This window comes from Aythya marila (assembly GCF_965140915.1).
Source record: "Aythya marila genome assembly, chromosome: 3".
Lineage (NCBI taxonomy): Eukaryota > Metazoa > Chordata > Aves > Anseriformes > Anatidae > Aythya > Aythya marila.
This window is the reverse complement of record NC_139044.1, coordinates 24,519,798-24,533,465: the sequence shown is the minus strand read 5'-3', so window position 1 is coordinate 24,533,465 and position 13,668 is coordinate 24,519,798. Positions and strand designations below refer to the sequence as shown.

Here is a 13,668-nt window from a genome sequence, read left to right as displayed (position 1 = left end):
AAGTACAGAAAAGTTCTTGGGTCTATACTTCTAAAAAACAGTTAGAAGCCTAAAGCCCAGTTACAGTGGTGTTAAGTAGAAATAGAACTGCTCACCTCCAAACTTGTCTTTTCTCTTGAACTTAAGTCACAGGCTTCTAGAGGCAGAAACCATGGTAATTTACTTAACCTTCATGAAAGAGAACAGCACTGATAATACAGCTCTGACAACAGTTTGATCTCCAAACAACAAAAAGGCTGTCACTGGGACATACAATTTTTGTGTGTGTGATTTTTTTATAAACTAAATTCTTTCATCCACACGTGTTAATTAAAAATTTTTAAGGCATTTAACATACTGCCTGTTGATATCAAAGATTTCACAAATACTGAGCTCTACCACTGACACAGCTGTATTAGAGTATGATTCTACTGCTTCTTGCATGTGTTTCTTCCCCCTGCCTTTGCATTTGAGAAATCAAATTAGATGCTGCAAAACTGTCCCCCCATGGGACAAATATGAAAGTTTGATTTAGACTCAAGAGCAGTTATTCCCACAAATAGCCTGAAATTCAGTAGCAAGAATTTCAGAAAAACAAGTACTGCCAGATTGAATCAGGGCACACTCCTATCCTCTTTCTGGATATTGCCTTTGGTGGGCAGAGTAAATGGAGGAAAGTACAGGAAAGCCTCAGGAAGAGATGGTCTGCCTCCCACACTAACTTGTATTCTGAATAATGAAGTTTAATATTCTCTCCAATATTTTTCCCAAGTTACTGTAATTGTAATTTAGAGCAGTGACAAGATCTACAATATTTTGAACTCTTGATCTCAAAAACAAATGTTTCTTCCAAGATTATTTTTCCTATCAGTTTTTAATTGACAGCTTTTCATCTTCCTTGACTGTCCATCTGTTTTTTGTTTTTTTTTTTAACAACACAGTAAAAAGAAAAACTCTCTTTCTGCCAAAGCAGCATACACCAATACCTTACAAACTTTTGTTCTTACCTCTTTAAGATAACCAGACAAAACTCTTAAGACTCTTAATAGACTGTCTGTATTCTTTTCCTTACTCATCTTAAAAACTTCTTTGATCATTTTTGAGAGGAAATAACCAGTATTGCACAATATTTCACTAGGCCATACCACTAAATCCTCTGAAGGCATCATAACATAATAACACAAGAACACATTGCTTTATTCTAATTCTTAAAATCTGGTTTGAAGGTGCAGTCAAACAGCAGAGGTCTTCACTGAGCTGTGTACAGTCCCATCCTATTCCCTCTCACAAGCTGATGCAGTGATGTGAAACTTTGCAGGCTGGACTGGTAATTTTAGCATTTTCAGGGAACACAAGGCTTCTATTTGTGACAGGGAATGTCATTTGTTAACATCTGGGCTATTCACCTGACTTGAGCAGGTCTCCCTAGAGCAATGCAGAGTCCTTTCTTTTTCTGTCCAGTCCATAACATTTTGTGATTTTGGCAATCTTCCCTTCTTCCTCCCCTCTTTCCATCTTATTTATAAGTATATTAAGTATAGGATTTGGTCAGTAATTCACAGGATTTTGTTAAAAAACAGAAAAACCAGCAAAGGCTTCTTGAATGTCTCAATTTTAAATACCTACAAACAGTCTAAATAATGCATATGAGAAACACTGTCGTGTGGAAAAAAAAAAAAAAAAAAAAAGAGATCTGGCCCTTCAGGTGATTTAATTACAATAAAATAATGTCACAAAGATATATAAAAAAAATTGATCAGATCAAACCACGTTACTGACTTGTTTTCCAGAAAGCAGATCCATTATTAATGCACCCCATTAATTATACCCATTATTTACATAGTGCCAACAGCACAAATATCTACAAGCACACACAATAAGATGACAAAAACCACAAGGGAGCAATTTGAACTTAATAAAAATAGTTTGTTCACAGTTCCTGGGCCAATTAAACCCTGTAAATGAAAAGTCACAAGGAAAATCCATATCCCAAAACTAATTGCACAAGCTCAAGTTGAAGGACTATTTAAAGAGGTTTCAAAGTAGCTGTTACAAAGGTAGCTTCCTACTTCAGATGGTTTACCCCATTTACATCCATTTGGTCAGCTATTCAGCTGATGTTTATCAATACAGCTCATCTTCAGCCATGCCATACAGTACCAGCTAGAGAGATGGGTCTTTTCTTTCATAGCGTTGTTTTTTTTTCCACATTTCTAGCAACCCAGATTTTCAATTGGCAATGATTTCATATGACCTATTATTTTTAGGCACAAAAGTAAGAAACCCAGACAACTTTTGTATTTATATCCCACCATTACAACTCAAGTATGTAATTTTGTTATTCAGAGTGAGCTACCAGAGAAGATATAACTAGGCTAGCAAGCTGAGGCTTGCAATTAACTTTTTCAGACACGGTTATGAATTTCAACAAACAAGTAATAATTGAGGAGTTAGCATGACCGTTATTACTTCAGAAGGATCTGCCACAGCAGCTCAGCACGACTTCAGCTGGACTATTAGTCACTGTGTCAGATGCAAGCACTAATACCCAACTCAGCCTGGCATCAGCACACGATCTGATCCTGAAAACTGACCTGAATAAGCTTTACTCTCAGGAATGATCCCAATCCAGGCAATGGATTTGCTCTTAGAAAAATCCCATACTCCCTCGTCAGTAAAGTAGCAAATATCAGACATTTCTGTCAAAATAAAAATAAATAAATAATAATAAAAACACTCTCTCAGAAGAAGTCTTTGAATATTTATCAGTAAAGCCCTATCATCAGGCAATCAGAAGTGGCTCACAAAAACTGAACAAGTACCACACACCACACTTCCCTACATCTCCCTCTTTCATTATTAAGCACGTGAGCAAAGGGATAATCCGTGAGTAAACATTTCAGAATGTTTACACGCAATACTTAGGAAAGCGCAACACGAAAACAGTCACTTTGTCAGAGCCAGTGTTCCCAGCAAAACTGACTTTTGTTACAGCACGATCATTTCAACAACAAAAAAACCCTGTGATGATACGAACAGCATTTGAACAACCAAAATGTTTTTATGACTTCAGTTAATGGGTAACTTATTTTTAGAACTTGTTAAGTCATGCAATTACCACCGTGGAGATGAAAGATGGGCAAGAAACAGGGAGTGTTATTGCAAGAATACTAGCTGATATATTACAACCCCTCAAGGTCTCAGCTCCTTTGTAAATCACGTCTACAGAGGGACACAGCTAGGCTTCTCTTCGTGGCAGTATCGCAGGAAGTTTCTTTCTCAAGTGCAGGAATATGGAAGAGACAGCTCCATTTGACCCAGGAAAGGCATAAAAACGAGATTAAGCACTGCGAAGATCTGACAGACCTCTAAAGCAACAGAGAGACGTACCGAGAAGGCGTCACTTTTGAGAGCAGGGCGTGTGTGAATGCAGCGGAGCTTTCTCAGAGCTGTCACAAATCCGGCGATCAACACATCACCGAGCACATAGGCAGTACTAAGGCACCTAAACGGGCTCTCCTGGTTGCAGGATCCCACATTTACCCCGTGGCTACCTCTGAGCCAGACCCCCCAGCACCACCACCCCCACCACCTCCCGGGGGACTCACGTTTGTAGCTGGCGGCCCAGGGCTGGTAGCCGTAGTAGCCGGTGATGCGCAGGATCCTCTCCTCGATGGAGGTGAGCCCCACGGAGGCGCTGGTGAGGTCCTCCACGGAGCGGGACCACTTGAGGTCCTCCTTGATGGCCTCGTCCACCACCAGGTACTTGAGCTGCCGCAGCTGCGGGCTGATGTCGGACAGCCGCCGGGGGCTCACGTCGGGGGAGCGCCGCATGCCGCTGGGGGCCGGGAGAGGGGCGTCAGGGGCCGGCATCCCCCCGGCACCTCCCGCCCGACAACTTTCCCCGCCCGGGTGTCCCCCATCCCCGTCCCTTCCCGGTACTCACAGCGTGGCGGCTTTGCCCCGCGCCGAGCCGTTGGGGAACTCGCGGATCCCCATGGGGAGCAGCAGCAGCGAGGGCTGGGGGGCGCCCAGACTTCTCGGCGGGGCGAGCCGGCGGCGCCCACCGGCCGGGTGCGAGGCGGGAGGGAAGGAAGGAACAAGAAGGAAAGAAGGGAGACGACAAGGAGCGGGCGGCGGCCGAGGAGGGTCCCCGGGCTGCCGAGAGCTGGGAGAGTCGAGGGGCGGGCCGCCGCCGCCGCTGCTGCCGCCGCCTGCCGAGCGGGGGCCGGGCAGGGCGAGCTCCGCGCTCCGCGCCCCCCGCCCCAGCGCGCTGCCAGCGGCCGCCGCCAGGGGGAGCGCCGCGGCCCCCGACCGCCCGGCCCGCCGCGCCGCGCGACCCCTGCCGGCAGCCCGCACCCACGGCCCGGCCGCAGGACTGGGGGCGGGGGTCCTGAAGGATCCCCTCAGGGTCCTTCTGGGGGCGAGCAAGGGAAGGAGGTGGTAAAGACGCAGGTGAAAGGTGGGGTGTGCACCTAGTAGAGACACGTCAAAAAAAATTAAAACAATAATAGGTGCTTGGTCGCCTACAAATATAGTTGGAGTTGGTTGAATAACTTTGTGGGTGTGTGTGCCCTATAGGAAAGGAAATGGAGAAGTCCCAGAAAGTTACCAGGGATAGCAAACCACAAACGTTACGGAGGTGTTCCTGATGACTATAGGTAATGTTATCTAAAGGTAGCTGTGCCACTTTTAAAGCTGTGCCACTTTCAAAAACAGAAAGCAAAGTAGCCCCAGCTGCCAGGAGACAAACTAATATCAAACACCCGTATCAAATCACGCACTGAGTTTGTGTTATCACCTGCACAACAATTATTTTGTCTGTCCAAATGAAAGCATTTGTAGCTGGGCAGGTCAGCTCTGGAACCCAATGCAAAGGATCAGCAGCGGTCCAGCAGCACAAGCACTGAGCAACCACACAGGCGTTTGGCGACATGATGGAGTGCCCTGCCAGGCACACACGCCAATGCAGGAAGGTGACTTGGACTAAGGTGAGAGGATGGAAACGACATTCACCAAACCCACAGATAGTGATGACTAGCTTGATTTAAATCTCCTCAGATGTTCAGAGCAGCAGTAATGATAACAAGCAATAATGGGATTAGACATTTCAGTCAGGCCAAAGTCCAGTGTCACTCTATATGCAGAGTCCATACTCTTCCCAGCTTTAAGTGAAAGACAAGGATAGGATGTCAGCTGAGAATTACCTGTGCTACTGCATGTATCTGGTGTCAAATCTCTCCATTATTATTCATAGAAGATTCTCAAAGTGTACTAAAAATAGCATCCAGAAATGCAAGTCTGGGCTAGCAGTGCTCAGTATAGGGTTAATTCACATTGGCATGGAAAAATGGCATAAAGTTCTTTCAGAGCTGGAGCAAACAAAGGCTCAATCAACCAAGCCCAGCCAAGCAGCAACACCTGCTGAGCACTTACCCACCTCTCATCATGGGCTGGACAGGTGGGATGGTGCAGAGTAGCAAACGCTTGGTCAGCACTGCTGGACTGCCAGTAAAGTACGTCCCTGTCCATTTTCTGTATTCCCAGAAAGGTGCCATGGAATTCAGAATCTCTATTGCACATCTCTCCACTTTATATTCCAGAATCATCTCATTCATTACACATGCCCCCCCAAAATATTGTTTTTCTGCTGTTTTATTCTTTCCCAGCTACTGTCATTTCAAGGTGTAACTGGAATGATGGATGACCGTTAATACTTTCTCCTGTCATGCAAGTAAGTGACTTTGGACAGCTTGGGTGGCAGTGCTGACAAACTTGAAGAGAGTATGCATCTTGTGAGAGAGAAGAAAAGCATGGAAAATTGTGAAGTTTTGAAAACGGAATTGTTTAGTGAAACAACATTTCAAAATTACAGTAAGAGGCAACATCAACATAGTTAGCTCTTAGGATCTTGTCAAACCTTGCTGTAAATGTTTCTTAAAAATAGAGCTGCTGTGGACATGCAAAAAAAAAAATTCTTGCATTTGCTATTTTAATTATGTTTAAACATTGTACTTGAAATTGAAACTGACAATATGGTATTGAATGCTAAAAGATAAATATTCAGTCCCTCGTGATGTTGAATTTGTGGATTTATGGAACTGACTTGAAATTTTTTGTATGAGGAGAGAAAAAGTAGTGTATAAACTAGCAATGCACCCCAAGAGTAAGGAACAAATTACAGAGAAAATATTTGCTAAATGTTTTGTATACCTGTCTAAGGAATATACCTACACACTATTTAGGGAATAGTGGGCAAAACGGAGCAGGATTTGTCTCAGTTTAGGTAGGAACCACCCAGTACTCTATGCACCGCCAAACTGGAAGCACTGTGGATGGCTTTTCTGAACCTTTTATTAGCGTTACTTTAATAAAATACCTACCATTTTTCAAGCAAAGAAGAGTTGGGAAATATTGTACTTGAAATAATGGCAGAGCCCTGTAGGAGGAAACAGTATTTGTTACAGTGTAGTTACTTATTCTGTCCTGTTAGATGCACATTTTCTTTCCCTAGACAAGAAATGATATGCTTGACTGATAGTCAGCTCTTAAATACAACCATTAAGATATATCAGCTCTATACAGACATTATGATGCCATGTCAGAGGAAAATACCATTTAAGCAGTATTTATTTTCATCTCCTATCAGTAATAGTTTGGCATAAGTTTATCCAAGATGGAAATTTACACTTATCAATATATTACTCATTTCATGTGAGGGGCTAGTGATTTCTACCCACCTCCCAAAATGAGTTTTACATTTAGCAGATACAGTGACAGGAGTAGGATAACACAGAAGAGAGATTTCAGTGGACAAGACAACAGTCACAACTGCAGAAACTACTATCTATCTTACCCAGTTTATAAAAAAATTACCTCTAGGAACTCAGAGTCTTTAGAAGAGGACCCAGCTTCCTCCTTAAGCAAGTATTCTTCTGACTGAATCTCTCTGCAGTTGATGTATGTTCCTGCTTCTCAGTATTTTTATCCTTATTACTGAAGATGCATACCTGAGCCATTAATCAGATGTTCCGGCCCCAGGGATTCTTGGGTTTTAGACAGAAATACAATGTACATGATAGAAGCCCCATATAACACAGGGAAATGCTTATAAGGCAAAACTATTAATTTTCTCTAGCTGGAGTCAGATTTGACATCCACATGAATATAATGCTACTGTATAGCCAAAGTGGCTCCAGCTAAATCAGTGGGACCAATATTAGTATGCTGTTCTGACTGGATAAGGGTGCAGCTTTGAACATAATCTATTTCACCTGCAAATTTTTGAGTCAGCAACAAAAAACATGTAGCTAAAGACTTCCTAGTCTATCATGGGTAATCTTGCTTGCATTCACATTTTAAAATATCTACTACTACCTTTAAATGGTATAAATAAACCCAGAGAACCAAGAAAGACTGATAGAGTGGACAGATGCTGGCCAAATACAAAACTGGATAATAAGCAAAATCAGCTCAGCTACCTTCAACAGATTCACACTTGCTTTGTCAAGTAGAGGGAGAGTGTGCTGGAGCAAACACAGATAAATTTAAGACAAGTTGCAGCACATTTTTCATGTAAGCTCCCACATTGTTCTCAGACCCCTGCAATGCACAGGCAAAACCAAACAAGCATCAGGATTTCAGGCATGACTCCTTGCCAAAAGCAACTAGAAAGCTCTGAAAATTATGATGTAGTTGCCTGTTGTAGTCAGGAAGGTACACAGAGATCAGTTCCAGGGAGGTATGTTGCTTTATATAAAGCTGATTTTAATCTGCTGCTTCAATGGTGTTGAATATAAACTGTTCAGCTTCTTTTTTGCCAGTGGAAAATAGAAGCCTCTTATATTTGGAATTGAAAATAGGTCTATTGATTGTTTTGCTATCTATTGTTAGTTAAGAAGTGAAGGGAAAGAAAAAACTTTTTTTTAGGGCATCTCATTATTTCTTTGCAGCATATGAGCATTGCCCTTGTATCTCTTCTCAATTCAAGTGGAAAACTGAGAAGTGAAAAGCAGAAATATAGTCTTTGTTTTTAAAGTCTCCTTCCTCATTTTCCTTCTTCCAGCAACAGACCCCAAAAGGACTGTAGGAGGTGTCAAAGACAGAAAATACAGAACAGCAGATCTCTTCAGTGTCCCGTATTTTGAGAAATGCCAGAGGCATAAATCCCAAAGCCAATCTGTGCTCTACATATACTTGGTATCTGCCATCATGTTGTGCCATTTCAAGAAATTTATACCTGAAATAAAGGACTACAAAACAAGAATTAAGGAAAGAGTAGTTACCAGTCTTGCAAGTTTTCTGCATTTGCCTATCATTCCTACTTTGTCCTTTTCACTTCACTGACTGTAGTATGAGTTTGTCTGCAAGGAGAATCAAACAATCTGGGAATAAGGAGAAGGGGGAAATTATGGCAACAGCTATCTACCCTGGCAAGCCCAGAAAGACCACCAAAAGAAATAATGGAAAAGCAGCCATGAAGATTTAGGGGAAAGAAAGAAAGACTCAGGACAGAACAAGAAAGAAAACTTAATGGATTTGTGCTCAGGGAAGGCTTTAGTGAATCAGAACACAACATTCATACTGCATTTAAAGTTGCTTATCTGGAAAGTGTGCTAGCCCCAAGAAAAATCTGATAATTCTCACCCTTCAGATAAGCTTTTGTTTTTCTAGTTTTGAAGGTGGTTTTTAAAGTTGTCATTTTTTGATGCAGAAAATGCGTTGCTAGCCTTGGACTGCGCAGCTTTCTTGGCAAGGTAATTTCTGAAGAGAATAGAACACCTGGAGACTGATTTGACAGGCAATTTCTGTTGTATAAAATTAATGGCAGCTGTTTGAAGCTGCTCATGTGTCTGAAACACTAAGAATCCCACAGCCGAACTTTTGGTCTAGCACAGAAGGTCAAGGAGCATTACATGTTTGCCACATGGTTCTGTACTGTGAGGCGTAGCCACTTCCATATATGCATTTTGAATCTAGTTCATAAGTTAACCACACATTTTTTCCAGTTCTTCAGGAAATAATTTTGGAAGCTATTCCACATTCTGCTACATCAACCCAGACCCCAGTTCAACCACATCTCCCTACAATACACAAAAAGGTGTTTTCTCTTATCCTTTTATCACCTACACTGGATATATTTCATCATATCATAGCTAAGAACAGTGTATCACTGCACTTCTTTTTCCAGCTGCTTTCTGAAATTAAAAGACTTTGTAAAAATAAATAAATAAATAAATCTGTTAATATTACAAGTTTGTAGTGAGAGGAAGAACAGCAAGAACTACAGGCAGACAATTCACAGAGGTACTATGCAGGTCCTTCGTACCATTCATTTGTATACAGGGTCATCCCTATGTACTGCGTATCCACGTAGGGGCAGATGTTAGTCTCAAGCAATACCTCAAGTTTGAGTCTCAAGCAATACCTCTTCCTCATATAAAACTATTTAGCAATGGAAAATGGATTCTTTCATCCTTTGCTTAGTAGATTCTTTTATTGTGGTGATAAATTTGGAACAATGAGATTATTTGATTAAACTTCCTCAGTCACTGCTGAATGGACTACCCTGCTTGTAGAATTAATAAAAAGGCCAAGACACCTAATTAATATGCTTGGTATTGAGCTAGATTGGCAGCAGTGCAGTTTAATCCTGCCAAAAGGTATTTGCTGAGGAAAGTCAAAAAGCTTTTAAATCACTCTTAAAGGTTGAGTCAGGAGAAGATGCCCTTGCAAAAGCTGTAATCCTGAACTGTCCAGAAGAATTTCCTCTTCTCCCAGGGCTGCTTACTGCACAGAACAATGTTAAATAACATGGTTTTTCCTTGCATTATTCAATGCATCAAGCTTGATTTTGATGTGTATTTTAATTGGTAAACTAAATACAAAAGCTTAAGCTGGAAAAAGCAACGTGTGTTTGCATTCTCTAGCATTTTTTAGTAGCTCATGGTATAGTAGTATTACCTATTCTAAACTGTAAAGACAAATCTTCATGTACAGTAACTGATGGAGACCCACCACATCACTTTTACCAGTGCCTCACATTTCATATAAACATGTACAAATCAGAAAGACATGGAGAAAGTGAATGAAAAGCACCAGTTGTGCATAATCACGCCTACCAAAAATATCACAAAGATCAAGATGAATGTCATCACTGCTGTTTAAAATCATGCATCTATGGTAAACATAACTACAGAAAGTTGTTATCAAGTAAATTGCCTCATAATTGTCATACGGAAGAGCCTATAAAACCAATCTCAAACTTGATTTCAACCTGTTTTGGAAACACTGTTTAGATTTACTCACTCTGGTACTTATGTGCTCTGTGGTGAACATCCCATATAATGAAAATTTGCTTTACAACAGTTTTTCTACATGGAAATAGTCTTTTGCATATAGTCCAGAGCAGCTGCATTTCTCAAAAAGAGAGCCCAAGCAAGTTTCAATTCAGTAAAATTGAAAGCAATGTTATCCCCCAACTTGAATTGATCTAATTTATTTCATGCTGGTGAAACTCCTCTGGCTTGATGGAGTTGTGTCCAATGTACAACTTCTGACTACACATTAGCCACTTATTTTGAAGAGTGGCATGATTTTAGTGATCAGTCACTTCATCGTGAAAACAGTCATTTCCAAAAAAAAACATGACTCTAAAAAAAGTTTTTATTGCAGGTATCAACTTCTAATTTTGTTTAACACAAAAGCACATAAAGCTGCTCAAAAATCTGTGGATCTGTGTGTTTCTTTATTGGTAATGTTTCTACTAAAGAACACTTTTACATTCCTTTTTCTAGGCTACATTGATTGGTTTTGAGCTAAAAGTTTTCTTTATGTATAAGCTTTCCCTTGTTGGTCCATGCAAAATTCTTATTAAAGCAAAAAATCCTGAGAAATTCCCCCAAATACAAATTAAGCCACATCAGCAACATAATAAACAAAAATTAAAAACAGCAGTGACAGTATAGAGGAGATCACATCATACTTGGATATCTTCAGTAGAAAAAAAAGACATGTGCCTTGATTAATTTGAAATACAAATGTTATCCTTGGAAAAGTAATCCACAGACAAAATTGCAAAAAAGATTCCCTATGCTATAGAAAGCCTTGGCACAGCGCTGTTGGAGATCGAGGATCTATGAGAAAGACTGGAGAAGAAAAACATGGCTTGGAATGCTGTGGTTTTTATTTTGTTTGTTTCGTTTTTAATCAAATAGTGGGATATAAAGATAAATCTACAGTAAATAGAAAAAGCAAGGAGATTGCAAACTTCCCTAATAGGATTTTTGTCTGCTAGAAATATCTATATTAATTATTTCAAATATCTGAAGAAATAAAAATTAGAATAATGTGGGTTTTATGTTGTGTAGCAGGAAGAAAAAATAAAGATGAATCAATTGTGATTTCACACAATAAAACATTGGAAAAGGCAATATTTTATGCTTTACTATTCATTGAAGAGGTGATTTGAGCCCTCTGTATCTCACGTGGGATTTTAATATTATCTTCAGTGTATTCTTTGTAAACAGTGAAAGAGAATTAAAGTAGCCCCTATAAAGCAGTCAGTGTTACTGTCTGAACACTGAGCTGCAAATAGCATTTTGCCATCCTCCAGTACTCACACAGGTTTATACTAATCATGTTTTAGCTCTCAGCCACAACTAAAATTAATGTCTTGTAAACTTAATATAGTGTTTCTCTACTAAAATAAAATAAATCCTCATCGCAGCAAATTTTAGTCTGACTTTTGGCACCAATTATAGACTAAAATTTTATTTATTCCTTTTGTTGTCAGAAGTAATAGGGCCTTTTTGTGCCTTCTCCTCCCACACGTTCTATTGTGAATTACTCTGATACCATTTAGGAGACAAAAGCCCACTCATGCCAGGCATCTCGTGACAGAGATGGTCATATCACTCCCTACTCCTCAAGTCTCTTTGTGCCAAATTCAACCATAAAGCAGTTCTTTATCCTAGATCAGAGCAAGAGATCACTTTTCCCTGTCCTCCAATAGTTAGGGAAATTCCCTGCTTTATCAGATACGATATTGCATACAAATAACGATACTGTAATACCTACTTATTTTTTAATCCAATCTTAACAGTAACATTAATCAACATCCAGAAACATAGTACAATCAAATCACAAAGATACGCAGTAAACATGCAAGTTCGCAGCAATTTTTCTGATATTGTAATAATCCATGGACTAGCAGATCAGTTCTAGGCTCTGGTATACCTGCCACTACAGATCAAGCATTCATCTTCTGTGACCAGTAATTTTTGTAGCATGTGCATACATTATTTCAGTATCAAGCTATTCTGTGTTAGGAGAAGAGATAAAAAAAACCCAACAACCTACCGTATAATTGATGATAAGTTCCCATTGAGTCAAAGAGGATCTTTAAATTAAATTGACAAACAATATTTCAGTTTATTTAGGAATTTTGCCATTTAATAAACCTACACAGTGACTTTATCAGACTGATGTACAAGCAATGACTAGGCCTTGCAAAATAGATAACAGGAACAGCGGCAGCAGAAAATATGCAAAACTCCTATCTGCCTCCCAGTTCTTCCATAGTGCTTCTATACTCCAAGTAGACAATCTTCATGACATTAAGTGAACCTGCATCTATCACCACCAGATCATACGTAAAGATTTATAAAAATAAAAATACCCACCCACACACCCTCTCCGCTCACACCATGTGAGGTAGCCTAGGGATGAAAGCTATTTTTCAGGCTTGTGCATCAGCAGCATGAATAAAGGTTCACTATTTAGGAGATACTTAACACTTTAAGAAAAGAGGAAAAAAGGGAATTGTTTTCAATTCCTTGCCTATTCTATTTGCACAGGGGCAATAGGACTGCACAGGGTTACATCTCTTAAGTTCACAGATCAGATTATAAACAAGTAGATGTGGCAAGAAGATGCCATCTTTGTATGGTCTCCCTATGCTGTGATCTTAAGACTAGGAGAAAAGAAAGATTAACACACATTAATCTTTGCTTGGGATAGGAGAAAAAATAAGGGACTTACATCTGAGCAAAAAGACCTTGCTGTTTAGATACTGAGCAAAACTTTGTTTTGGTAGGGACAGTTGAAGATAAAAGTGCCTTGTTTACGAACTTTGCTGAGCCCCCACCACTAGCATTTAAGAAGTTAGACACACATCTGCCAGGGGGTGAATCCCAGTCTGTCCACCTCTGTTCTCCACAGTGGAGGCTTCAATCTCCACTGCTCACTGGCAGTAGCTGTTTCATATGCCAGGCCAAAATCATGCCACAAAATACAGACTTAGTATTAGATTTCTAGAGGTGTTGCTGCAGTTGCTTGTATTATTCTATGTACTGTTTTGTGTTGTATTAGTCGCTAACTGCCTCATTGTTAGCAGCCTCCTTAGTTTTTCCATTTTATTACATTTCAGCTATCAAACAAGACCAAAAAGAAAGAAATCCTGGAGATTGGCTAATGACTTCTTTTCTCTTTTCTGAATGCTTATTCTCTGGTTAGGAACCAACTTTTCCCCTCAACACCATGCCCCTCCAGACTTGGGCTATCACTTCATCTGATAAAATTAAGTTACTCCTGATTTTTATCCCTTCCCATTGGTGCCCATCAGCTCTGTCTCATGTGACCCAGCTCAGAACTCCAGAGAACATCTGTCATGCCTTTCAGAAACGCATT

General features: G+C 40.2%; 1 protein-coding gene across 2 annotated transcripts in view; it reads right to left on the bottom strand.

The window, feature by feature from the left end:
• Window positions 1–4,155, bottom strand: part of SLC35F3 (solute carrier family 35 member F3) — a 159,985-nt gene extending 155,830 nt beyond the window's left edge. For both annotated transcript variants that reach the window (XM_082757750.1, XM_082757752.1), the window contains exons 1-2: window positions 3,926–4,155; window positions 3,588–3,817 (exon numbers count right to left, since the gene is read on the bottom strand). In XM_082757750.1, coding sequence (XP_082613876.1) covers window positions 3,588–3,817; window positions 3,926–3,978 — 283 coding nt within the window. In that variant the 5' untranslated portion in view covers window positions 3,979–4,155. The remainder of the gene's footprint in view (window positions 1–3,587; window positions 3,818–3,925) is intronic.
• Window positions 4,156–13,668: the final 9,513 nt, after the last annotated feature.